The following is a 27,232-nucleotide window of genomic DNA, read 5'->3' on the forward strand; positions in this document are numbered from 1 at the left end:
GAATTTTGGCAATTTCTTCATAAGAGATGTAGAGACACAGCAAAACCTTCAGCAGGGGTTTTGGGGAAAGAAGAGACATGAGCATATTTGTTCACACTACGCATAAGGATCCATTGAGTGGAGAGAAAAATGTAAGATAAAAAAGATAATTATTTTTTTAAGATTTTATTTATTCATGAGAGACACACAGAGGCAGAGACATAGGCAGAGGGAGAAGCAGGCTCCCTGTGGGGAGACTGATGCAGTACTTGATCCCATGACCCCGGGATCATGACCTGAGCCTAAGGCAGACGCTCAACCACTGAGCCACCTGGGTGCCCCAAAAAGATAAATATTTAATAGCACAAGGCCCAAACAGGTTGGAAAGGACACAGATACAGGTACAACAAGAGGAGTTAACCTTAAGGAAAAAGTGTTAGAGAATGAGATCTGTTGAGAGGAAATAAGGTGCTGAAGGAGCTCATTTATGAAAGCCTACACTGTCAAATTGAGTCAAGTTTTGTGACAAAAGAAGTGGAGTTCCAAGTTTAAGAAAAGTGGAAACATTTATGAACAAGGCCCCTGAAGGATGAGGGAGTCCATGGAGAGGGGTTGAATCTAACATCAATAGAGAATAAATATAAATTGAAAACTATAAATATGAAATTGGGTTCATCTGCATGATTATGTGAATTTTCCTGTCATCTGGGTATGATAGGAATGAAAAATCAATTGATGGAATCATAACAATAAAATATTGGCCATTGTAGGTCAAGAGAGAAAAGCAAATGAGAATGTGGTAAGAAAGAATACTTGAAATAATTCAGGGTTGGGTAGGAAGAGAGGTGCAGCAAGAGATCTGGAGAGTTAAGGGCTTAGAAAAGTGCCATGGGCTTAATTTAACGGGAGAGGATGGAAGTACAGCTGACACCTGAATAACGGGGTCAGAGATGCTAGACATGGCACAGTTGAAAATCTACATATAACTTTTGACTTCCCAAAAACTTAATTGGTAGCTTACTGACCAGAAGCCTTACTAATAACCGTCAAGACATATTTCGTATGTATTACTGTATTCTTACAATAAAGCTAGAAAAAATGTTATTTAAAAATTTTAAGAGAAAATAAATTTATAGCACTGTAAAACATCTACATATAATTGAAACAAAGGAAGAACTTTAGAGTTTAAGGTATCAGGGGTGACAAGAAGCCTGGGTTATATTCCTTAGAAGTAAAAAAACAAAAGCAAAAACAAAACTCAGAGATCACAGTGTTGAATATGGTATACATACCCACAATGGTAACAGAGAAAGGAGCAGATATATGTGTGCTAGATTTAAAAAAAAAAAAAATCAATGAAGAAAGAGGTAGAGTATCCTGCAGGCCAGTAGAAAATATAGACTAGGTGACAATTTCTAATAGAGAAGTTACTGAAAGAGACTAGGTCTTTTTTAAGAGACATATAATGAGGGTGCCTAGCTGGCTCAGTTGGTAGAGCATGTGACTCTTGATCTCAGGGTTGTGAGTTCAAGCCCCATGTTGGGTATATAGATTATTAAAGAAAAAAGAAAAGACATACAATGTATATTAAACATTTTATTATAAAATTTGTTAATATTAAGAAATTTATTTGAAATCACATTATTCCCTTAATTTTTTCACAGAGGATATTCCATTTACTGTGTAGTTCATTATCTCCTGGACATGTTCTAAGTAACAGATTTGTGAGCATAGTAGTTTCAATTGGGCAAAACTTACTGCCAATAAAACTTGAATTTAATTTGTCACATATTTCCAGTGGCAACCAATGATCAGGTGCTTCAATATTACAGGTTTCAATCCTTCCATTCTTTATGTCTATGAATATTTTAATTTCCAAATGTGACTGTTCATCTAATACATTAAATGAAGTGTTTATACTAAACTTTGGAGTTTTGCCATATATCCACTCCCAGGTTTGTAGTTCTTTGGCTTTGTTATTTATTCCAGGAAACAGGGTCTCATCTGTTGGGTTTATTAGGTTAATATGATTATCAATTTGATGATAAGCAGCATATTCTGCAGCAACAGCATTCATGAGTACTTCACAGGTCAGAGTGGGATCTTTTTCCAAAAGATTTTTTACTATGGAAGGTATGCTAGTAGTGGCATTGCTCCTGATTCCTTGGTAAGGGCTTTTCAGCGAAGATGACAAGAAAGTCCTATTGGTACTACATAATAAAGTGCAGTGGTGATAAGCAGTAGTCCGGCCAATCTTGGAAGCTGTTCCTGAGATTTTAAATTGCCCGTCAAGTAAAATGTCACATCTTTTGGTGGCCTGTACATCCAGCTGGGGTTGGACAGCATTCAGAGCCCTCACAACTAATTTTAGATTCTGCATTCTATCATACTTTTTTTTGGTTGTAAAAAAAGTCAAATTGATATTACCCATATCATGGTAGACAGCTCCCCCTCCACTTCTTCTCCGAGCTAGTTTTATACCTTCTTCTCTCATAAGATTCAGGTTGCATTCCTGCCAAGGATTCTGATGCCGACCTATTACAACAGAGGGAGAATTTCTCCACAAGAAAAGAACTGGCTTGCCTTCTAGATTCATATGGTCATGGATCCAGTCTTCTACAGCCAGATTTTGATAAACATCATTGGAAATTGATTGTAAAATGAACCCACTTTTTACTTGGTTTTTAAAGCCAGATGTTGGGACCTTGAGGTTACAAAGTAACTGGAAGCAGTTCTTCATTGAAAACGGGATCAGCATGCTTTGAAAAATGGAAGACAAACAAATTAATTAGGAAAAAGAAAATCAAATTGCATTTTCTAGCTATTGATTCTTGGTTATTTAATCTAAAATTTTTTAAGTATCCAGTTGTTTTTCTTGTCTTTTAGCTTTATCCTTAGTCTTTAGCAACTCTGTAACAGAGTACTCAATGGAAATAAATGAAGACGAACCTCAGATAATTTCAGTTGAAACAGAACAAGGGCACAGATTTTTCAAGCAAAAAATCTCCAAATTCATATTTAATATGTCTCAAAGCCAAATAGATTATCTTGAATTCACAGGTAAAATATGTTCATTGAGAAAAATGAGAAAATACATATAAGTAAAATGAGCAAAAATAAAAGAATCCATAATACTACCTCCTGGAGATAACCACAATTAAAATTTTGTTTACCCATTTTTTTTTCTGTGCACATGTAACTACACACATCCCTCTCCACCTCCAAATTGGAACCACACTGTCATTTCATTCAATGTTAAATCTATTACATCAGCTTTAATGTGTAATATTCCATTGTCTGATACACTATCGTTTACTACCTAATCAGTCTCTTAGTTTGTAACTTTAGGTTGTTTCTAGTTTTTCAGTATTAGCCCTTACTATACGTTAAAAATGATTCCTATTTGACTTTGAAACTTCATTTATTATCAATATAATTCTTTTATTTAGATCAATATTTAATTAGGATAGACCCCCTGAGGTTAGGGGAAGAGGTAATCAGAGTAGTGGGGTTAAATGGAAAGGCTATGAACAATTTCATTATGCTTGGACACTTTACACATTTTTGTTAGTGGTGCTGATGGCAACAGGCTGAAAATACTAGCTATAATAATCAACTATTTTGATTAGTTATGTTTGTAAAGAAACCATTCTGTTCCAATTCTATTTCTTAGGATGCTCATAATTTTCCTTTAGGTTAAAAGAACTGGGATAAAATGGCTATTAAAGGCCAAAACTGGGATCCCTGGGTGGCGCAGCGGTTTGGCGCCTGCCTTTGGCCCAGGGCGCGATCCTGGAGACCCGGGATCGAATCCCACGTCGGGCTCCTGGTGCATGGAGCCTGCTTCTCCCTCTGCCTGTGTCTCTGCCCCCCTCTCTCTCTCTGTGTGACTATCATAAATAAATTAAAAAAAATTAAAAAAAAAAAAAGATTAAAAAAAAAAAAGGCCAAAATTAGGACAGAATTTTTTGTAGTGAAGTAATGTCCAACAAGCACAAATAAAGAGGCTTCATGTTTTCATCACTCTTGATACATTTTGATAAATTACAGTATAGAAAAGTTAAGCCAATTTATGTTTTCTCTGTCTAGAAAGGTCAGGAGAGGTTTAATAGAGGATACTTATATTGAGTCTTGAAATAATGATGGTGTTTACCAAATTGATGGGAGTAGCATATTCCAGAAGACAGTCATCTAATAGGAAAGCCTGTTTTGGAGACTCTCTCCTCAAGGATGGAGTTATACTATTGGTTTTCTAGCTCCACTGAAACCTATGGCTATGCTGTTCTAGGAAGCCTCTGCAGCCTGCCTGGATTTCTTTCTTTATACTCTGTTCTTGGTTCTGTTTGACTGACTTTGATGTAGTTCTTTATTCATTGAACAAATATTTATGGAGTGCCTACTATGCACAAGATAGCCAGGGAATAGATAAGGGGAAGGAGGCAAATTCATATAATTCTAAGACATTTGCACTTTTTCTAAAAGCAGCTGGGATCTACTGAAGAGTTTAAGCAGACAAGAGTTAAGTCAGCCATTATACAGAACTGCCTCTGTGGGCAGTGTTCAGCATGAATTAAAGAAAAGATAGACTAGGGTCAGGGAGACTGGTTAACAGACTAATGCAGTTGTCCAAGCTGGAGACAATGACGGCCTGAACTAGGGTAGCAGACATTAATGCAAGAGAACTAAGCACATTCAGATCCTGCTAGTAGTGGGGCGGGGAGGGCAACATCAGTGAAAGGAGGTCTCTGATAAAGTCCTGGTGCTGGGATCCAATTCAGATAGGGAAGCAGCCTTGACAGCAAATGGGAACCTCTCCCATTGTGGTCCAAGGGAGAAACAATAAGGAATAGGGGTGGTGGGATCCTGATATATGATGTCTGTGGATCTGGAGATTCTCAAAGACCTTGTGATCTATCCTTCCCTAAGGTTAGGGCTCTGACCCATCTGCCTATGCAGAGTATGGCAGGATACAAAGTGATTAAGATCTTACAGTTTTCCCCCCCTCATTTTATAAATAATTGACATATAACATTGTATTAAAGTACACAACACAATGATCTATGTATATGCTGAAAAATGATTATCACAGTAACTTTAATTAACATCCATCACTTTGGGCTGTCTGGGTGGCTCAGGTCATGATCCCAGGGTTCTGGGATGGAGCCCTGCATCAGGCTCCCTGCTAAGCGGGGAGGCTGCTTCTCTCTCTGCCTCTCCCAGTCTGCCTGCTTGTGCTCTCTCCCTCTCAAATATTTAATTCTTTAAAAAAATAAATCCAAAAACAAACAAAAACCATCCATCACCTCACAGTTACATTTCTTTCCCTTGTGATGAGAATTTTTAAGATCTACTTTCTTAGCAATTTTCAAATATGCAATACAGTATTTTTAATTGCAGTCACTTACAGAACTTAACTATTAATCCTGGCTCTGCCACTTACTAACTGAATAACCTAAGGCAGCTGCTTCAACTGCCTCATTTATAAAATGTTCCTACCTCACAGAATGGTTGAGAGAATTAAATAAGTTAACATTCATAAAGTACTCATGCCTGGCAAACTGAAATGTTCTACATTGTTAACTGTTACAGAGTTCCTATCTTTCCCTCTTTATTCTTCTCATATTTGTCATATGACATGTATTCCCAACAGGAGCTTAAATAGGAAAGTGTACAAATATACCCAACCAAGACACATCAAAGTGCCATTTATCTCGATAAGTTAACAATGAAAGATACTGGCTTTGATCAAAAACGCAAATTATTAGACTTCCAGAATTGATGGGAGTTGGTCTATTAGTGCACAAAATATAAATATCTTCATTCATCCAGGCATTGTGTATGCAGTATGAATGTAATACAGCAAAAGTATAAATTCAACAAATCTTGCATCTATTGCATGACAGGCATTATTCTAGGCACTTAGGATTGATTTATCAATAAGGACTATGTGAAAAAGTAAAGCTAGGTAAGAGGGAATTGGAAATTTAAGTGTGAAAGGAACTATGCTGTGATTCTAAATAGGATTGTCAGGCTAGGCTTTATTTAAAAGGTGACATTTGAGTAAAAACTAAGAGAGCTCAGTGAGTTACGCTAAGCACCTACTATGTGCTAGAAATTGTTCTAGACACATAAACAAAAAAGTCCTTGTGAGGATGTAACATTTCAACTGAGCCCTGAAGAATGAAGAATTGCAAAAAGTGCCAATTTATTAATTTTACAAAGAGAACGGCAGGCTATCAACTGCACGTTCACAGCAGCCTGTCCAAACACTGTGGAGGATACTGATAAGCCAGCATCATAAGTTTGCTTGAATAGAGAACCCGAACAAAAGGACTGAGTTGTAGGATTTCAATATCTGATGGGATGAGCCTTGAAGAAACCACCTACTCAACTTCTGGGCTCTGGAAAGATCCTGTTAAAGCCAGGATACCCTCTCTCTCCTGGAGGAGGCTTGGATCCAGGGGCAGGCGCATCTCTCTTTTATTCAATGCTTCAGTACCAGATGAGACCTCCAGCTGAATGACAGTCTTTCCTTAATTGTCAGGATATAGTCCAGCCTTGACGGCCTGGTGAAATGCTGTGTCTTTAAATCAACTCTGCATGTAACTACTCTCACCTTTTATTTTTTATTTTTATTTTTTTACTCTCACCTTTTAACGACTGATTTTATAGTTCTTCCCCAGAGAACAATCCGCGTTCTAGGGGGGACACTGCTACCACCATTCTGCAATGCCAAGCGTGTTTCTTCAACACAGAAAAGAAAGCAAAAAGAAAATAATAATAACAATCCTACCTATCCTCCTAGGCCCCGCAGCTTAAAAGCACCTAAATTATTCGGCCACAACTCTGACAGTGACTTACCCCGAGTCCCACGACGGCCACGCGCATTTTTTTTTAATTTTTATTTATTTATGATAGTCACACAGAGAGAGAGAGAGAGGGGCAGAGACACAGGCAGAGGGAGAAGCAGGCTTCATGCACCGGGAGCCCGACGTGGGATTCGATCCCGGGTCTCCAGGTTCGCGCCCTGGGCCAAAGGCAGGCGCCAAACCGCTGCACCACCCAGGGATCCCTCAAGCGCATGTTTTATTTCGCCTTCTCGGCTCCCTGTTGGGAACGCACCAGCTGGCACGCAACACCTGTTAGTCTGCCACCCTCCCGTGTTGGGTGGGGCTAAGCCGTACCCTAACCGTGGAGAGACGCCCGCCCACGTGCGGAGCAAACACGGGCTCGGCGGCCTGAGGCGCAGCGCGCGCGGCGCCCGGCCTCGGGGTCCCAGCTCCCCTCGCCCGTCTCGCGGGGCCGCCCGCCTCAGCGTCCCCCCCACCCCCCGCCCCGAGCCCCACCTCCAGCTTCGCCCACCTGCCGCCTCCAGTCGCGTCCAGGGCCGCGCGCGGGATCCGGCGGGGGAAGGCCGCGCGAGGCCCCAAGGCCTGCGGCTGTGCGCGCGCTCAGCCCCGCCCCGCCCCGCGCCGCCCCGCCCCGCGCCGCGCCGCCGCGGCCGGCCGGAAGCACCAGAGGAGGCGGGGCCGTGCCGGGGCGGGGGGGCGGGGCGGCGCTCCGGCCTCGCTCTGCGCAGCCGCGGGCCCGCGCTGGGTCTGGCCCTGCCCGCCGACCTCCCGAGGGCCTTTGGGAGCCGCCCGCCCCGCGCCCAGCCGGAGTGGAGGCGGGGACAGTCCTAGCGCCCTCGGTTCAGACGGAGGTCCCCGCGCGCCAGCCCAGAGCTAGCGGTCACCCGAGGCGGCTGTGTCAGGTTGGACGGGGCAGGCACGGAGCGCGGCTAGCGGGAGGGCGCCCGGAAGCCAGAGCAGCGAGCAGCGAGCAGCCAGGCCAGGCCGGAGCGCCAGCAAGCACCTGCTGAACTTGAGACACGGCGCCAGGTCTTTATGTAGCTCCTCACAGTCCAGAGGGCACCCAAGTCCACTTGGAAGCTGAGAAAACTAGAATCAGTGTTAGAAGACAAATTGCATTTAAAGGAATAAGCTGGTATTCCTCGTAGAGAGATGGTAACTGGCAGGAAGGAGTGGGTCAGAAAATACACACTTAGGCCAATACCCATCTGTGATGTCCTTCATTGGCCCTGGCAAGAAAATCCTTGTGGCTCAGCCAAAAGGGGGCAATTCCTCAGGCAAGTCAAAGTTTCAGTTAACTGCTGCGTAATAGACTGCCTCAAATATCAGCGGCTTCAAATGATTTATTTCTAACATTTATACAATGGTTTCGCCTGGGCTTTCTTCAACCAGGGTTGGCTAAGCTGGAGGGTCCAGGATGGTCTTATTCACACCCTTGACAATTGGTGCTTAGGGGCCGCTGGGGCACCTCGGTTTAGGTCTAGCCTTGGAAGAGGCACTGCAGCCACATTCTATTGGCCAAAGCAGCAGCAAAGGCAGGCAAGAGATAAAAGGTGCAATGGGCCCCCACATCTTGATGAGAGGAGCCCAAATAATTTGAATTGAAATTAATTTTCAGTTTCAGTTTCAGAAATGAAACTTTTCAGTTAGAATAGAAACTGGTGAAATGCTTGGAATAAGAAGCAGCCAGTGTTCACAACTTGGTGATGCTGAGCAGGACTCCAAAGTTACAATTAAAAAGCTACAATAGGGCAGCCTGGGTGGCTCAGCGGTTTAGCGCCGCCTTCAGCCCAAGGCATGATCCTGAAGACCTAGGATCGAGTCCCACCTCGGGCTTCCTGCATGGAGCCTGCTTCTCCCTCTGCCTCTCTCTGTTTCTCGAATAAGTAAAATCTTAAAAAAAAAAAAAAAAAAAAAAAAAGGTTACAATAAAGACACAATGGCTCCTCATGTAACATTACTCTTTTGATTGACATCACCTGAGTTCCTTTCTTGTATTACGCAGATGGAATTAATTCTGTATAGGGTTAGCCCCAGTAGGAATTTTCCTAGTTATTAAAAATAGCCACACAAATCTGTTTCCCTTATGTTTATATTCCATCTTCCTAAATTTCATTTCTCTGAAATCTGAGATGGTAGTTTCTTCCCTCTCATTTTCTACTGAGGTTTTTAAAAAATATTTTATTTATTTATTCATGAGAGACACACACAGAGAGAGGCAGAGAGAGAAGCAGGTCCCCTGCAGGGAGCCCGATGCAGGACTCGATCCTGGGACCCCTGGATCACGACCTGAGCCAAAGGCACTCAACCTCTAAACCATCCAGGCGCCCCTACTGAGGTGGTTTTCAAGAATCCCACTCCTTCCTTCCTGCTCTGAGACTTCTGTCCTCTGGTTATTCAACTCTCTCTCTTACTTCACCTTCACCACTGACACTCAGACGTCAACTCTGCCTCATCCTAACAACCATCCAGTGACCTCACTTTTTCCACCTTTCATACCGTCTACTTCCCTCTAAAACATAGCTTCTTTAAGGACTTGCTACACATCCAGTATGTACTTCCTTACTTCCCGCTCATAATCCGCCTACCCCAAAATTCCATTCCACCAGTTGTGCTTTTTGGTGGGCTGGGGACAAAATGGGTCAAGGTGGTCAATGGAATAAACTTCCAGTTTTGTTTTTTTTTTTTAATTTATTTATGATAGTCAGAGAGAGAGAGAGAGAGAGAGGCAGAGACACAGGCAGAGGAAGAAGCAGGCTCCATACACCGGGAGCCAACGCAGGACTCGATCCGGGGTCTCTAGGATCGCGCCCTGGGCCCAAGGCAGGTGCCAAACCGCTGCGCCACCCAGGGTTCCCTAAACTTCCAGTTTTAAGACAGTCCTGGGAGGGCGGCCCTGGTGGCGCAGCGGTTTGGCGCCGCCTGCAGCCTGGAGTGTGATCCTGGAGACCCGGGATGGAGTCCCACATTGGGCTCCCTGCGTGGAGCCTGCATCTCCCTCTGCCTTATCTCTGCCTCTCTGTGTGTCTATGAATAAGTAAATAAAAGTTAAAAAAAAAAAAAAGTCCTGGGGACCTAATGTACAGCATGGTATATATACCCAGCAATATTGTATTACATATTTAACTTATTTAAATATATTGAATATTTAATTATATATTTAGAAGGTGCTGAGAGTACATCTTAAAAGTTCTCATCACAGAAAAAATTTGTAACTGTGTGGTGATGGATGTTAACTTGTGTTATTTTGCAATGTATCCGTATATAAAATCATTATGTTGGGCAGCCCGGGTGGCTCAACAGTTTAGCACGGCCTTCAGCCCGGGGCATGATCCTGGAGACCTGGGATCGAGTCCCCCGTCGGGCTCCCTGCATGGAGCCTGCTTCTCCCTCTGCCTGTGTCTCTGCCTCTCTCTCTCTCTCATGAATAAATAAATAAAATCTTAAAAAAAAAATTGTTGTACATCTGAACCTAATACGTCATGTCAATTATATTTCCATTAAAAATAGAAATAAAGAATAAATGAAATTCTTTAAATCATTAAAGTATTCAGAGCTGATGAAGAATGAGATCAGCTACTTATTCTCAAATGGTTGTGGGGAGAGGGGAAGGCCTTTGTTCTAGCAACTTTTCTGTAAATTTGAGATTGTTTCAAAATAAAAGGAAAATAGTAATATGTAATGACACTGTAATGAAGACTGCTAGTGCTCCAGCCGGACAAGTCCCCTTTATCTTAGTCCATGCATCCATTCTCTAGCTGCTGTGAGTGTAGGAGCTGTCGTGCCCAGAGACACCTGAGTGAGTCATGCCACCTCTCTGCTCCTCTAACCTCCCTCTTTGGCTTGTAGTGGCAACTAAGGCCTGACTGGTATTGGGTATAGTAGCTGTACCCTTTGCCTCAATGTGAATAATAGGACAACTATGCTGTATGATCCTTCCAGAGCACCCTGTGGATCAGGCCGAAAACTTATCTGAGCTCTCATCGTTAGCTGACTCTTCTTATTTCCTTATCTTGCTTCTTTTACTTGCTTACAAGTTTTTCCTAAAGAGCACACTCTCAAAAGTCATGTGCACCTGAATCCCTCTCAGGCAGCTTCTAGGAAGTCCTAATTAAGACAGTCACACATTAGCTTAATAAAATGAAAGCTTTTATTATTAGCATCCATGACAACACCATTGATGTAAAACCAATGCATGTATAATAGGTTTAGATAACTTATTTTATGGATCTGTTGGATTTAAAATCTCCTAACATCCTTATTTCTGTTGAACTGTATACTTTTTTTAATATGGAGAATTTATTAGAAACAGAAAAAAAAAAGAACTCTGAAAAGTGCTCACTTTAAGATACCACTCATAGAATTCTCCCAAAACATCTAATTGAGTTGTCCTTATTAAGCTTGTTCCATTGCACCTCTTCCAGGAAGCTCTTTGTGGATTTCCCTTCTGAAGTGTGCTGCTAAAACTATGGCTTAGACTGGATTTGGGGATTACAATTTTCTGTTGCCTTAGCAGCAATGGTTCTCAATGAGGATAATTAATGTTTGCATTTTTTTATTGTCTCAATGACTAGAGTGTGCTACCATATTTGACACCTTGCAGTGCAGGAGGCATCATGCACAAAGATCATCCCAAATTCAGTATCCAACATGACTATCAAAAGTCCCGTTTGACATTCATGAAGATGAAAAACAAGGCTGTAAATATCTGAGCCAAGCCCCTGTTAAAAAGGGCAGTGGGTTGATAAGCTTACTATGACATCTCAGATTGCTAAATCCAATGGACCTTTCCATACTTTCAATTAACACTTCCACCTTAACAACTACTGTGGGCAATCTTGACATTACCTTGTATTAGTTTTCTATCATCTTACTAAGAACTCCTTAGTTCCCCTAGCCAGTTCCCCCCATGCTGACCAGCTCCTAAATGTTAAAGAGTTCATCAGGACTTAGCTCACACTATACATTCACCTTGAGCAATCTCACTCATTCCCAAGGCTTTAAATACCACTTCTGCATACAACTTCAAAATTTCTATTTTTAGTTCCATACATAAAACTGTCTACTTGCCTTGGAAACTGGGTTAGGTGCCAAAACTGTACTCATGAGCTCAGTTTTTTTTTCCCAGGGAACTTCCATGCATAGTCTCTTTAGGAAGAAATCCTTTCTTTTCCTCACTTCTCACTTTCAAACCATCATTCTGTCCTGCTAACCTTCACCTGAACTCTATCCCCTTCTCAAGACCCTGATCATTACCATCATCTTACTTAGACAACTTTGTCACTGCAAAAGCTATAAATGACATGACCTTAGAGAAACCTTCCTAGTTCCAATTAAAAATTAAGTTTATGTGTTACATCTCCTGTCCCTCTGAACATTTTACTTTTTCTCCATGGCACATCATAATTTGTATCTTTTTTTTTAACATGATCTTACATTCCTTTATTATATATATATATATACATACATATATATATATATATGTAAATGTTTTATGTACCATTAGTTCTATCAAATAATCATACCAAGGCCTTCTACTGGTAATCTTCCTCAAGATAGATTCAGGTGAGATTAGGTATTTGCACACTTTGTGGACTAAATACACTTGAGACTTCGTGATTGATTTCAGTTTTGAGGCCATGCACACAATTCAAAATATACACAAACTGGATTAAGGCGATAAAGTGGGCTGAAAGAAAGCACAGGACTTGGATCGAATAAACTGTGTATTTTGCTTGCATTGGAGCCACCATGTGACCAGCAAATGCTTTGTGTGTCTCAGAGCTGTTTTACTGTAGTGTGAGGGGCTTCTGAACGCCTACAGTGATCGTGTGGTGGGTGGACAGACACTGCTGGACACTTCATTGAGGGCTCATTTCTTCTCTGCCTCTTCTATCTTAGGTTCTTGTTTCAGTTTGTAATCAGCGAGGGCAGCCTTGATTGCATCTTCGGCCAGCATAGGGCAGTGCAGTTTCTCACAGAGGGAGGGCAGAGCTCCTTGGCGATGTCGGTGTTCTTGATGGTCAAGGCTTCCTCCACCGTCTTGCCTTTTACCCAGTCAGTGGCTAAGGAGCTGGAGGCAATTTCAGACCCACAGCCAAATGTTTTAAACCTGGCATCCACAATCTTCTCCTTTTCATCCACTTGAATCTGCAATTTCATTAGTCACCACATGCTGGAGCCCCCACCAATCCAGTTCCAAAATTTTTTGATGTCTTGTCCAGGGACCCCCATGTTTCTAGGATTTTCATAATGATCAACAACCTTCTTGTGATACAGCCGAGCCGGAGCCGACAGTTCTCGGGCAGGCAGGTGTGGGCTCCGGAGCAGCAAGGCCGACGCTGCCGGCCTCAGACCACCAGCTCCAGCTGACACCATCTTCCGGGCTTGCGCCTGTGCAGGCCAAGTGCAAGACCCATAATTTGTATCTTATATAATTCTTCTCTACTGTCTGATGTTCTATCTTCCCTGGTAGACAGACAGTAAGCACTATGATGGCAGTGGCTATTTTATTCACCACTGTATCCCCAGCAACAAGCACAGTGCCAGGTTAGGTGAACAAATGAAACATTCGAGGTTTTTTCTCTCACAAAGAATTATGTTCTGTAAATGATAAAAACCATCCTCTTATTGGCTTATGTCCCATTCCACAATTTTATTTAGCTCTAAGCTCAATATTCCCTACAGATATATTTATATTTTTCTTATTTATAAAATATTGCTTCTCTTAAAAGAAGATGCATTTTCCTCCGTTTTTATGAATATTTTGCAAACTACTCACAATTGGGCATTAGAGATAACCAATATTAAAGTACAAGAAAATGTTCAAAACATAAATATAATTACAGGTTACTATAGGTCCAGACACAAAATGGTTTTAATTTTATCTCACAATCCTGGGCCAAAATACTGCTGTCTCCAATGGTAAGACTGGCAAACTAATATATATAAAACAATAACTTTTTTTAATATTAGGCTGTTTTCTTATATTAAATATTGGTAGTATAAAATGGTAGTATCTAGGGCAGCTCTGGTGGCACAGCGGTTTGGCGCCACCTGCAGCCTGGGGTGTGATCCTGGGGACCCGGGATAGAGTCCCATGTCGGGCTCCCTGCATGGAGCCTGCTTCTCCCTCTGCCTGTGTCTCTGCCTCTCAGTATCTCTCTGAATAAAATAAATAAATCTTTAAAAAAAATAAAAAATAAAATAAAATAAAATGGTAGTATTTATAAGATAAACTACTATATTTGGAAATAACTATTTAGTAATCCTGAAATAGATTCAATGTGGAGGGAAAACAGTTTTAAAAGGATGATTTAAAATATGAAATGCTTTTCCAGGTATGTAATTTACTGGCCTTTTGCAGAGTTTACCTGAAGTGATCTTTTACAGAACAGAAATGCAAAAATGCTGGAAGAAAAAGTACCCTAAAGCAGAATCCCAAATTGGAAATATTACAAAATCAGTACATCACACATAGTGTGAAATACAGATGTCAAATTGTTTGGGCACTGTTTTTTTGATCACTTGTTAAAGAAATACATGATTAAAATATTTTGGTACCATTTAAATACTGTTCTTCAAAAATTCTAATTTTTGTGACAAGGATAGAATACCAGAGAATTTTGCTTTGAATTTTGGAAAGCTTTTCCCCCAAAACAACATTTTTGAGTATGTATTTAAAAAGTCCAGTCTAAGGTGATTCATAAATAGTGAAAAATATGCAATTGTCTTTCTTCATGTTGTTAGGTTTTCCTAATAAGGTTAAGTTGTCATTCAACATGTTCTCTTAGTCAAAAGCAAATTCTCATTTCTTTGGCAGTAGGTACAAATATTTCATTCCACATCTGTCATTTCTATTCCATCACTTTCTTTAACATATACGACAGAACCCAAGGTTTTCTCTGAAAGACATCCTGAAATCTCTTTGTTTCTTGTAAAGTTTTCTTGGTTTGTGTCTTCTAATCTTATTTTCTTGGTGTTTTGAAATAACACTGGTTCCAACTTGCTTTTCTCAGTCCGTCGCATCAAATGATCATCCACTTTTGAATCCATACATATAGCAGATACCTGAGTAGCAGGTTTACCAAGGGAAAATCCCATTGGGATGGTTGAATAAATATAGTTTGCAGGTACCTTTGTAAGTAGCAGAAACGTTTCTTCAACTTGATTGCTTGGAAAAGAAATGATAACAAGTGAATACAGTGGGAATTTCAACTAACCTCATGGCAGTGCTTGTTTTCATGAAATATCATGGTGGTGATGCCAAAAACGAAAGTAAAATTGCCTTCCACCTCTCAATGTTTACATTTCCTTTGTGGGAGGGTGTGCAGGTTCTGCAGATTCTCTGAAAGTCGTTTTAAAAAGGAATTTACCAGATTTTATGCTTTATCACCTTTCAGAAAATAACAGAACTTCTCTAATCTGTTATATCATTTTTGCTATCAAAAACTTTTAACAAATTATTAATGGATTAAAGAAATAATTATTGAAGGCCAAACACTCTGCTGGGTGTTTGCCAAAAATAAAAGATGCCCAAACAATTGTAAACATTTGCCCACCTACTAACACACCATCAAAATATACAAAGCAGATAGGGAATTGAAGAGAGAAATAGGCAGTTAGTTCTATAATGATAGTTGGAGACTTCAATACTCCACTTTCAATAGTGGATAGAACTAGATAAAAGATAAGGAAAGAGAGGACTTAACAGATTAAACCAAACAGATTTAACAAACATTTATAAGAACACTCTACTCAACAATAGCATACACATTCTCCTGTGCACTTGGGATATTTTCCAGGACAGACTATATGTTAGGACACAAATTAAGTCTCAATTTCTTTTATAGATTTTTTTTTGAGACACACACCCGTGCACACACACACAGAATGTGCAAGGGGAGGGGCAGGAGGAGAGGGAGAGAGAGAGTCCTCAAGCAGACTCCCCACTGAGTGTGGAGCCCTCTGTGGGGCTTGATCCCAGGACCCTGAGATCATGCCCTAAGCTGAAATCAAGAGCCAGCTGCTTAATCAACTGAGCCACCCAGGCACCCCAAGTCTCAACTGATTTTAAAAGATAGATATCATACAAGGTATCCTCTCTGACTGCAACAGATTGAAGGTAGAAATCACTAACAGAAGTAAAACATGAAAATTTACACATCTGTAGAAATTAGCACACTCTTTAACAACCACTGGACCAGAAGAAATCACAAGGGGAATTAGAAAATACTTAGGGATGAATTTGAACAAAATTACAACATATCAAAACTTATTGGATGCAGCTAAATCGATGCTAAAGGGGGTAATTCATAGCTTATAAACACATTAAAAAAAACAAGACAGATCTTAAAACATCAACCTAACTTTGTAACTTAAGGAACTAGAAAAAGAATAAAAAACTATACTCATAGCAAAAGGAAGGGAATAATAAAGATTAGAGCAGATGAATAAAAAACAGGAAAACAACAAAACACAATGAAACCAAAGGTGGTTCTTTAAAAGATCAACAAAATTGGCAAAACTTTAACTAGATGGACTAGGGAAAAAAGAGAGAAGATTAAAATTATTAAAATTAGAAATGAAAAGTGGGGCATTACTACTGATTCTACAGAAATAAAAAGAATTATAAGAGAGTGTTCTGAAAAGTTGTATGCCAACAAATTGAATATTCTAGCTGAAATGGACAAATTCCTAGAAACAAAACCTACCAAGACTGTGATGAAGAAACAGAAAATCTGAAAAGACCTACGACTACTAAGGAGATTGAATCGGTAACCAAAAAACTCTTGGCAAAGAAAAGCCCAGGACCAGATGGCATCACTGGCGAATTCTACCAGACATTTAAAGAATTAATACCAAGATTTTTCAAACTTTTCCAAACATTGAAGAGGAGGGAATACTTTCTAACTCATTCTGTGTTACCCTGATATAAAAGCCAGGCAAGGCACTACAAAAAAACAAACCTAGAGACCAACATTCCTAGTGTGCATTAATACAAAAAGTCTCAACAAAATACTAACAAACCCTGACCAAGTGGGTTTATTCCTACAATGCAAGAAAGGCTCAATATATGAAAATTGATCAACATATCACATTACAGAATGAAGAAAAGAATCACACAATCATTTCAATTGCAGAAAAATATTTGATAAAAATTCAACAAACTTTCATGATAAAACCAACAAACCAGAAAAAGAAGGAAAATACCTCAACATAATACATGCCATAATATGAAAAACCCACAGCAAATAGCATACTCAATAGTGAAAGCTTTCCCTTTAAAATCAGGAATAAGGCAAGAATGCCCACTTTCACCACTTCTATATAATATAGTACTAGAAGTTCTAGCCAGAGCAAAACGAAATAAAAGGCACACAAATTGGAAAAGAAGTAAAATTACTTCTATTCACAGATGATATGATTTTATATGATAGAAAACTCTGAAGACTCCACAAAAAAACTGTTGGAGCTAATAAATGAATTTGGCAAAGTTGTAGGATGCAGTCAGCACACAAAAGTCAGCGGCATTTCTAGCCAAGAATGCTTTATCCAGCAAGGCTGTCATTCAGAATAGAGGATAAAGAGTTTCCAAGACAAAAACAAAACAAACAACTAAGGGAATTTGTGAACACTAAACCAGCTCTGCAAGAAATATTAAAGAGGACCCTTTGAGCAGAGAGAGAGACCAAAAGTAACAAAGACCAAAAGGAACAGAGGCAATTGGCAGGAATAGAAACTTTACAGGTAACACCATGACACTAAATTCATATCTTTCAATAATCACTCTGAATACTAATGAACTGCTCCAATCAAAAGACATAAACATCAGAATGAGTAAAAGAACAAGACCCATTGACATGCTGACCCCAGAAGATTCATTTTAGACCCAAAGACACCTCCAGTTGGAAAGTGAGGGGATAGAGAACCATTTATTACGCTACTGAACATCAAAAGAAAGCTGGAGTGGCCAGCCATCAGACAAACTAGATTTTAAACCAAAGACTGTAATAAGACATGAAGAGGGACACAAAGAGATCTAACAATTGTAAATATGTAGGCCACAAACTAGGGAGCAACCAAATGTATAAATCAGTCACAAAATTAAACACATTGATAATAATACATAGTAGTAGGGGACTTTAACACCCCACTTAACAGCAATGGACAGATCATCTGAGGACATCAATAAGGAACAAAGGCTTTTAATGACACTGGACCAGATGGACTTAACAGATATACCCAGAACATTTCATCCTAAAGCAGCAGAATACATACTCATTTTGAGTGCACACAGAACTTTCTCCAGAACAAATCATATACTGGGTCACAAATCAGGACTCAAACAGTACAAAAAGACTGAGCTTATACCATGCATATTTTCAGACCACAAATGCTCAATATCACTCGGTTATCAGGGAAATACACATCAAAACCATAATGAGATATCACCTCACACCAGTCAGAATGCTAAAACGAACAATTCAGGAAACAATATATGTTGGTGAGAATGTGGAGAAAGGGGAACCCTTGTGCACTGTTGGTAGGAATGCAAACTGGAACAGCCAATCTGGGAACAGTGTGGAGGTTCCTCAAAAAGTTTAAAATAGAACTACCCTACAACCCAGCACTTGCATTACTAGGTTTTATCCAAAGGATAAAAAAATAGTAATTGTTAAATTTCTGTATGTTTAAAACTGTGTCAAAATGCAAAGTTGAAAAAAAGTTAAAAATAATATACAATTAATCCTTGAACACAGGTTTGAACTGCATGCAAATTTTTTTCAATAAATATGGCATAGTAATGTAAATGTATTTCTTATGATTTTCTTAATAAACTTTTCTCTAGCTTACTTATAAGAATACAGGAGAGAATATATATATATAACAAAATATGAGTTTTGTATTATTGGCAAGGCTTCCAGTCAGCAGTAGGCTATTAGTAATTCAGTTTTTGGGGAATTGATAGATATATGCAGATTTTTGACTGCATGGGCAGGGAGTTGGTGCCCCTAGCCTCTGCACTGTTGAAGGTTCAACAATAGTAACAAAACTCTGCAAAGTACTGAATTTGTAATCAATAGTGGTAAAATAATGGTAACATATAGAGTTCTCAACTAGCAAGTTAAATTTCAGTTTAATAGAGGAACCAAATACAATAGGGTAGATTTGGCCCTTTGAGTCTCACCTTGTCTGGAATATTGAGGACATGAAGGGAGAACAAGTGTATTTAGAGCCTTTTGGGCCTAGCATTTGGGTTGCCATTCAAGAAGAAATCTTGAATGCATAAGGAAGAATAAAGTTCCATTAGAAATTAATTAAATATGGACATACACAACAGACAGACTTGCCTTACCATTAAGATATGCTACAAAGTCAAAGTAAAAACAAAAAACAATAAACAATAGTTTAGCACAGGTGCAGGAATAAAGGACCAAGATAACATGACAGAGTTCTAATATGGACCTAGTTATGTGCCAGAAGTTTACTTATGGTAAAAGCACCATACAACAAAAGGGATAGAACAGATGAACTTAAGTAGGATAGTACTGTGAATGCTGGCTCATGATGTGGATGAAAATAAAGCAGGATCCCTATCTTACACACAAAAGTGGGCTCCAAATGCAGTAAAGACCCAAATGTGAGTCACAGAACTATAAATGCAATTTTTAAAATGTAGGACAATATATTTGTCAACTTGGGTGGAAAAAGATTTCTTGAAGAAAACAGATGGACCAGAGTACCCACAATTAAGAAATTTACTGAATAAAGAAACTATAAACAAAGTTAAAATGATGGAGAATGGAGGATGTGCGATACAAAGCGGACAAGGGATTTACAATAGAATATAAAAATAACTACAAATCAACAAGAAAAAAGGAAATCCAATAGAAAAATGGCAAAGGATATAAAAATATAATTCACAGATTGGAGAATCTCAAATAGATAGTGAGTACATAAAGAGATGTTCAAACTTACTAAGAATCACAGAAATGCAAGTTTACTACCATCAGAATGGTACACTAGAAAGGTGGAAATATGGAAAATGAAGGAGAATAGAGGGTGATGGGAAATCTTGTGCACTGCTGGTGGAATAATTCTTAGCTCCTATTTCATATTCCATATCCCATCCTCCAATGAATTCTGCTTCTGTTTCCATTCTTGCCCAACCCTTCCCATTGCATGTTCTTCAAACTGTATCTGGCATGAGCCTTTTAAACATAAGTCAGATCTCATCAATCCTCTGCTCACCACTCTGCTCTAGGTACTTTCCATGTCAGAGTGAAAGTTAAATTCTCTATATATTGAGTCTCCAATGGTAGGCAGAATAAGGGTATCCAAAGATGTCCACATCGTAATTCCCAGAACCTGTGAATATGTTACATGGCAGGGGAAATCAAGGATGCAGATGAGTAATGGTTGCCAGTCAACTGATTTTGAGGTGGGAAGATAATCCTGGACTCATCACTGATTATCAGTGTAATCACAAAGGTCTTCATAAGTGAAAGAGAGAATGATGCAGTGTGGGAAGGACCTGACTGGCCATTGCTGGCTCTGAAGATAGGACACCATGAGCCAAACAAAGCAGGCATCCTGCAGAAGCTGGAAAAACAAGAAAATGGGTTCTTCCTGAGAGCCTTCAGAAGGAATACACCCCAGCTGACATCCTGATTTTACTCCAGTGAGATCCATCTTGGACTTTTAACCTCTTAGAACTATAAGATATTAAATTTATGTTGCATAAAGCCACCAAGTTTCTGGTAAATTGTTACAGCAGCAATAGTAGACTAATACAACAGCTAACATTGTGTCATCTAAGCTCCTATCTCTCTCACTCATTCTACCCCATGACCTCATTGCTGTTCCTAAGCATATGCTATGCCAACCCCTCTTCTGCTTTAGGGCTCATGCATTTACAGTTCCCTCAGCCTGAAGCAATTTTTAAATTACAAGTCACTAGGGATCCCCGGGTGGCACAGCGGTTTGGCGCCTGCCTTTGGCCCAGGGTGCGATCCTGGAGACCCGGGATCGAATCCCACGTCGGGCTCCCGGTGCATGGAGCCCTCTTCTCCCTCTGCCTATGTCTCTGCCTCTCTCTCTGTGTGTGACTATCATAAATAAATTTAAAAAAAATTAAAAAAAATAAATTACAAGTCACTATTAAAAAACAGACAAAACACATGGTTTTTAGGTAATGGGCAAAAGGCAGTGAAGGAGAATGGAAATAAACAAGGTGAGCCCTATAAGCGCTGCCTGGAAATTTTAGGCTGCCACATGAGGATGGGGAACTCAAAATATGTCTGGTTATTTCAGTGAGTGGAGAAGACAGGCGTTCAGAGCCTGCAGAAGCCAAGTCACTAGAACTTGTAGAGAGAGGTTCAGTAAGGGAAAGAGCTCCAGAGATCTGCAGAGGATTCCCCACAATTCTTTGGCTGAATACTAATCAGAAAACACATGCTTAAGGAAAACTACTGAGGCCTGGGAAAGAACCCACCAAAGAGGAAAAGGCCAAATAGTTTGTAGAGCTTCCACAGAGCCAAGAATAGAGTTCCCACAGCCCGAGTATAAAGAACTCCAACACAGGACACTAAACAGAGTCTCCAGAAAGGTACTGGCCTCAGAAAAGGGCCAGATTAGCCCTAAAGAGTATTTTGGACCTAATAAAGCTTAAAAGCAAGGTTCTAAAGTAGCGCTGTCCAACAGAACTTTCCTCAATGATAAAAATATTCTCTATTGTCCACTATATTAGCCACTAGCCACATGTGGCTTAAGATTTTGAAATGTACATAGCGCACATGAACTAAATTTTGTTTTATCTAATTTTATTAATATAAATTTAAAAATGCCACATGTAGTTAATGGTTATTACTTTTGAAAGGGCAGCTCTAAAGGATACAACTGTTTCCAAGTAACATTGCTATACCTCAAAACAAAGCCTAAATATATTTAAAGAAAACAAAAACCTCCAGCACCCAACAATATAAAATCTGCAATGTCTGGCAGCCAATAAAATTAACCAGGCATGAAAACAAGAAGAAAAATATGACCCAAAAGCAGAAGGAAAAGAAAATTAGTTAATAGAAACAAACCCAGAAATGACACAGGTGATATAATTAGCAAACAAGGACTTTAATTGCTATTTTAAATATCTTACAGATTTTCAAGAAGGTAGAGCAAAGCATGAGCATGATGAGATTAGAAATGGAAGATATTAAAGAGATTTAAACTTCCAGAGATGAAAAAACAATCCTGACATTAAAAAAAAAAAAAATACTGGAGATGGGATTAGCGCCGCCAAAGGAAAGAAGAGTGAATTTGAAGATGTATCAAAAGATATATTAAAATGAACAGAGTACCAATTAGCTGTGGAACAACATCAAGCAACTTAACATATGTTCAATTGGGGCCCCAATTTTTTTCTTAGGGAACAAAGGAGGTATAGGAAAAAAGAAGATGAAATAGGGGCTTTCGGGCAGCCTGGGTGGCTCAGCAGTTTAGCACCGCCTTCAGCCCAGGGCCTGATCCTGGAGACCCGGGATCAAGTCCCACGTTGGGCTCCCTGCATGGGGCCTGCTTCTCCCTCTGCCTGTGTCTCTGCCTCTTTCTCTGTGTCTCTCATGAATAAATCAATAAGATCTTAAAAAAAAAAAAATTGGGGCTTTCATAGTGAAGCTTGTAAAATGAAGGGGAACTAAGGGAATAGAAAACACACACCTTAGAATTACACAGCAGTGTCTGTCACAGGGAAGAGAGCACAGGTACTATAAAAGGATTAGTTGGGGCAGGAGGGAGCACTTACCACTCTTTGGATTTCCATAGAGGGAAGAAAATGTTCAATTTCTTGGGTTGGGGGATGAAGTCAACAGTCCTTGATAGGGAAAGAAAGGAAAATCTTCATGCCCTAGTTTGACCTTAAAATGTCCTTTTCCTTACAGGGTTTGCAAATAGTCTTCAGTAACATCTAGAGGTGCACGTAAATGCTTAAGCTTTTCTTATTTTTTCCCTAGGGGAAGTAATTTCCTACTTTCCATATTAGTAATCTCCTTCTTTCTCCTGAATCTTTAACTCTGAGAGTTTTGAGGTTCATACATCTTTTATTCACAATCTTAGTATCTGGAGACGAAATGAGATTACATAATGTTCTTCCTAAAATAATTTTTTAGGATGGTCTTTGAGAGTTCATGCTTCATTTTTTTTAATGAAAAAATTTTTTTAAAAATATCTTATTTATTTGAGAGAGCAAGAGAGGATGGGATGGGGGAGGGCAGAAGGAGAGGGAGAAGCAGGCTCCTCCTGAGCAGGATCCCAGGACCCTGAGATCATGACCTGAGCAAAAGGCAAATGCTTAACCAACTGAGCCACCCAGGTGCCCCTAATTTCAAAATTTTTAAAACTTTAAATTAAAAACACACACAACATGGGGCTTAAACTCACGACCCCAAAAGCAAGTCACATGCTCTACTAGCCAGGCACTCCAGTTCATGTTTCTTTGTAACTTATTTTATCAGGCATAATTATATTTCAGAGGAAATATAGTTATGGCATCTCTGACTTCAGAGGAAATATAATTATGGCACCTCTGACTTCCTTGTTTAAAAGAACACAGACACTCAGATTATTTAGTGACTAGCTATACTTAGCTGAAAGTATATAATAGCTGAAAATAAATGCTACAAACTAGAAGATGTAACAACATAAATAATGAAGAAATCGGAGATGGGGAAAAATAACGGCACTCATAATTAAACGTACTTTTACGAAGAAATTTGTTCTAACGTGTATTTATGACTGCCAATAACATACTGTGGAGGGAGAGAGAAATGAGTACTCACCTGGCAAAAACAGGAATTGCTAATCTCTTCAAATGTGAAATTACTTTTGAAATACAGAGGTGCAAACTTTATCAAGATCATCAGAGAACAGCTATAAAAATCTAGTTAACTATTTCACCTGTAGGAAAAGATACGGCGATAAAGCCATTAGAATTTAGAAGCCTTTGGGTTAGGACAGATTAATATTAAGAAATGTTAAAAATAGGATTTCTTTTCAAGCCGGGCTCCCAAAATTTGGCAGAGGAATGCAATCCTCATTCTTTTTCACTAAAAAGCTCATTCCTCTACTTTTAGGTAAGGCGATGGATTTTAACATAGTTGGATGGCCGATAATGTTACACTTGGTTAAATTAAAAGAGTGTTCCAAAACTGAAGGCTCCCGCTCGGGAGAAGACAAATGCAGATGGTGTTAAACAGGCAAACGATCGATACAATATTAAATATCAAGTGAGATAGTATACCCTTTCCCCTTTTGTTAACCATCACCAGTTTTTCTGGAAAGAGGTCTTTGGGGGAACTGGCACGTGGAGAAGAACACCGGTCAGGGATCTGCGCCTTTTCATTACGAGTTGTGCCACCTCCCGATTCAGCCATGGCTGACTGGTGCAGGGCTGACCGGGTCGTGGGTCATGGCTCCCCCGGCTGCAGGCGCTTACCCGGACAGAACTGCTCTCTCCGGAGAGGCTGCAGCAGCAGGACCCGACCTAGGAGACTCCCCGAAAACCGGCTCCTGGTTACGCCAGGAGAGCTCAGCAACCTTCCAGCGCCCTAAAGGGAGTAACGAGTTCACTGAACGTGGGTCCAGAACGACACCGTATCCCGAGGGGGAAAAAATGCCACAAAACTGCAACAGCAAAGCAACAGGTGTTCCAAGAGCGGAGGGAAGAAGGCAGGCGGAGATACAGCCCTGCGCATGCGCGTTCCATCCAGGTGCGGCAGCCACAGGCAGGGAGTAAGAATTAAGCTGTGGAGAAGCGGCCAGCGGCTGGTTACTAGGAGACGGGACGCTCGGGTGGGACGTCTAGGCCCTGCGTGGTCGTACGCCTGCGCGGCGCGGATGGACCAGGAAGAGGCGTCTGCTCCGCGCCCTGTACGGTGGGCAGGTGGACATACGCGTCGCTACGTGCGTGGCTGCGCACGCACGGCTGTAGTCCCCGCGAGAGAGAGAGGCGAGCCAGGTACGCGTGCGCACGGGAACTGGGGGCGCGCGCGACGGAAGCGGAGCGAAGGCGCCGGGGAGGTGGAGGACGAGCCCCCCTCAGGTACGGAGCGTGAGGGCGGGGCCGACGGCGGCGCCGACCGGCGCTAACCGCCCCCGCCTCCTTCCCCCCGGGTCCCGCCTTCCTCTGCCTCCGCCGGGGCGGAGCCAGGCCGCAAATAGGGGTGGGAAGGGAGGGGAAAGGGGCGGAGGATGGAGACGGGGAGGGGCCTGGATCCCTGGCGCCGGCGGTGGCCCGCCAGTCGTCGCGATGAGCTCCGGGGAGGATGTCGGGCGGAGGAGCCCGGGGAGGGACTCGGAGCTCCAGGTAGAGGCAGCAGGGTTGCGCCGGGTTGGGGTAAAGCAGCCCCTGGGTCGGAAGGCCCCGCATCCGGGCGCGTGTGACGGGGATTAGAGGCCGTGGGTGACCTCCGAAGCGGGAGTTCGCTGCCTGACTGGCTGCGAGGGACGGCAGCGGGCAGAGCTGTGGTCCAGGGAAGCCCACCGGGAGCAAACTTTGCCCCTGTTGTCGTTTCTTGGGCGCTTCGGGTTGAGCCCAGTTCCTATGGTGACCGCTTCGCTTCCTGCCGCAGCTCTCCGCCTGGTTGTTGGGGACACTGTTCTGTTTAGAAACGCTTGGACTGGAGGTGAGGAATTTGGAAGTCAGAGATTTGGGAATTCAACCTGCTATTCCCGACTCCCAGCCTCTCACTTCTAAGCCTCTTGATAGACTTTGGGAGGTGAAGGGCCGAGATTACGTAGGTATTTGCATGAAAGTCTCTTGTAATTTTCGGTAGAGATTATACACAGGAAAGGCAGAGTAAACTGGGTTTTGTTTGAAAAAAAATATTTGAGATTAAAGTTGAATAACTGCGGCGATTATGGACCGGACATCTAATTACACAAAGGAATACATTGTTATTGTTTGTTTGTTTTTTAAAATAAAGTCAAGGATGGAGGCTTCAAGAAAAATGTGCTTAGGTAATATACCCCGTGTTTTCCTTCTTACACTACAGGGCCTTATATCGCAGGATATTCGTTGTTTTAAGTTTCCTCTACTGGTTTTCAGCATTTAAACTACACTTTTCTTTTTAACCTGTAAGAAAATAAGATAATAATTGGTTTACGACTAGAAGAAACCAGGTTAGAAACCAGAAACTAGAAACATAAATGGAAAGTGTCACATCCAAATCTGCCTTCAGGATAAAACTGATTCTTGTTTGTATCTTAATTGCTCAAGGGACTAAACCATTCAATTTTAATTAATGAGAAGTAACTAGGAAGGCGTTATTAATGAAATATTTACTGTAAAATAAACTTTGGTGTGATTTAATGGCAGCTTCCAAAATATATTTTGTTGACTTGGAAAAAAGAAATCACTGCTTACAGTCCGGCATATAATCAGATGTAGAGATTCTGTTGGCTCTTTTCCTGTCTTCTTTTTAAGTTGCTTAGATCAGTTTTAGAGTAATTTGCTTTTAGAGTATTCCATATACAGAGGCAAGTAGAGCAGGTGTTACTATTCATTTTTTTCCTCATCACATGCTCTCTCTTCTCCCCAGATGTAGCCACCTTACTACATCTTACTTCTTATGATAACCAACCACTACCTTGCTTTTCTTTAGAGTTTCACTATCTTTGTATAGGAACCCGCATATTCTAGTTTGGCTTGTTTTTGAACTTTATATAAATGGAATTGTAGTAACTATTCCTTTTCAGTTTGCTTTTTTACTCAATGTGAGTTTTTTTTTTTTTAAGATTTTTTATTTATTTATTCATGACAGAGAGAGAGAGAGAGAGAGAGAGAGAGAGGCAGAGGGAGATGCAGGCTCCATGCAGGGAGCCCGATTTGGGACTCGATCCCAGGTCTCCAGGATCACACCCTGGGCTGAAGGCGGCGCTAAACCGCTGGGCCACCAGGGCTGCCCTCAATGTGAGGTTTTTAAGTTTTATCCTTGTTGCTTGTAATTAGTTTGTTGTTTAATGTTTACCTAATCCACTATTAATGTTTTTACAGTTTTTGGTAAACATGAACCATTGCTGTGAACTTTCTCATATATGTGCCTCATAAGAATCTTTTTAATTGAGCTAGTTAGTAAGGTAGTTCTATTTGTGTTAGTTATGGGATTAACATGTTTATTATTAATATTTTTTAGTTTATGAAAGCCCCTTGAAAACAACTCTTTAACTCCTTCTTATGTTTCTTAGAGGTCTTGGTAAATGATACTTCTCCTAAGGCCATTGCTTTATTTTCCTTAAAAAAGACAAGTTATTCCTTTACAGAATAGTCTGGATTAGAAATAAGGAGCTTAAGTTTGAATGGATAATTAGATTATTTGTTTTTCATAAGAAAGTTTAAGCATTATGGC

The 27,232-nt window shown here is 40.6% G+C and overlaps 3 protein-coding genes, 1 non-coding gene and 1 pseudogene across 15 annotated transcripts in view; 2 read left to right on the plus strand and 3 right to left on the minus strand.

Moving 5' to 3' along the window:
• The first annotated feature begins 1,452 nt into the window (after nt 1–1,452).
• Nucleotides 1,453–1,525, plus strand: TRNAK-CUU (transfer RNA lysine (anticodon CUU)). The gene has a single exon. It is a non-coding gene; the product is annotated as a tRNA-Lys (tRNA).
• A 35-nt stretch (nt 1,526–1,560) lies between these two features.
• Nucleotides 1,561–24,454, minus strand: LIPT1 (lipoyltransferase 1). Of its 6 annotated transcripts, none has more exons than XM_049115466.1 (3): nt 23,666–23,731; nt 22,633–22,701; nt 1,561–2,738 (listed from the first exon to the last, which is right to left on the minus strand). In XM_049115466.1, exon 3 carries the CDS (start codon nt 2,735–2,737, stop codon nt 1,616–1,618), a length of 1,122 nt encoding a protein of 373 aa, XP_048971423.1. In that variant the 5' UTR covers nt 2,738; nt 22,633–22,701; nt 23,666–23,731; the 3' UTR covers nt 1,561–1,615. The 6 variants fall into 6 exon arrangements, with proteins under 6 accessions (XP_048971423.1, XP_025320104.1, XP_025320118.1 ...); XM_025464319.3 differs by lacking the exons at nt 22,633–22,701; nt 23,666–23,731 and adding exons at nt 6,630–6,723; nt 7,342–7,450; XM_025464333.3 differs by lacking the exons at nt 22,633–22,701; nt 23,666–23,731 and adding an exon at nt 24,322–24,454.
• On the minus strand, nt 10,963–13,208 carry LOC112670570 (iron-sulfur cluster assembly enzyme ISCU, mitochondrial-like; annotated as a pseudogene).
• On the minus strand, nt 10,963–24,427 carry C10H2orf15 (chromosome 10 C2orf15 homolog). Of its 3 annotated transcripts, XM_035695998.2 has the most exons (3): nt 23,666–23,730; nt 22,633–22,701; nt 10,963–15,003 (listed from the first exon to the last, which is right to left on the minus strand). In XM_035695998.2, exon 3 carries the CDS (start codon nt 14,931–14,933, stop codon nt 14,667–14,669), a length of 267 nt encoding a protein of 88 aa, XP_035551891.1. In that variant the 5' UTR covers nt 14,934–15,003; nt 22,633–22,701; nt 23,666–23,730; the 3' UTR covers nt 10,963–14,666. The 3 variants fall into 3 exon arrangements, with proteins under 3 accessions (XP_035551891.1, XP_035551893.1, XP_035551892.1); XM_035696000.2 differs by lacking the exons at nt 22,633–22,701; nt 23,666–23,730 and adding an exon at nt 24,322–24,427; XM_035695999.2 differs by lacking the exon at nt 22,633–22,701 and having other exon boundaries at nt 23,666–23,783.
• Nucleotides 24,455–24,706: 252 nt separating the features above from the next.
• The window catches only part of TSGA10 (testis specific 10), a 129,362-nt gene continuing 126,836 nt past the window's right edge, over nt 24,707–27,232 (plus strand). For 2 of the 5 annotated variants that reach the window (XM_049115465.1, XM_035695994.2), the window contains exon 1: nt 24,707–24,843. Coding sequence is in view for 1 of the 5 variants with exons in the window: in XM_025464274.3 (XP_025320059.1) it covers nt 25,135–25,191 (57 nt within the window). In the remaining 4 variants the exon portion in view is untranslated. Of the gene's footprint in view, nt 24,928–25,066; nt 25,192–27,232 lie in introns of those variants that run through there. The other 3 variants (XM_035695995.2, XM_025464296.3, XM_025464274.3) reach the window with 2 other exon arrangements.

Source organism: Canis lupus, chromosome 10 (genome assembly GCF_003254725.2).
Source record: "Canis lupus dingo isolate Sandy chromosome 10, ASM325472v2, whole genome shotgun sequence".
Taxonomy (NCBI): Eukaryota; Metazoa; Chordata; class Mammalia; order Carnivora; family Canidae; genus Canis; species Canis lupus.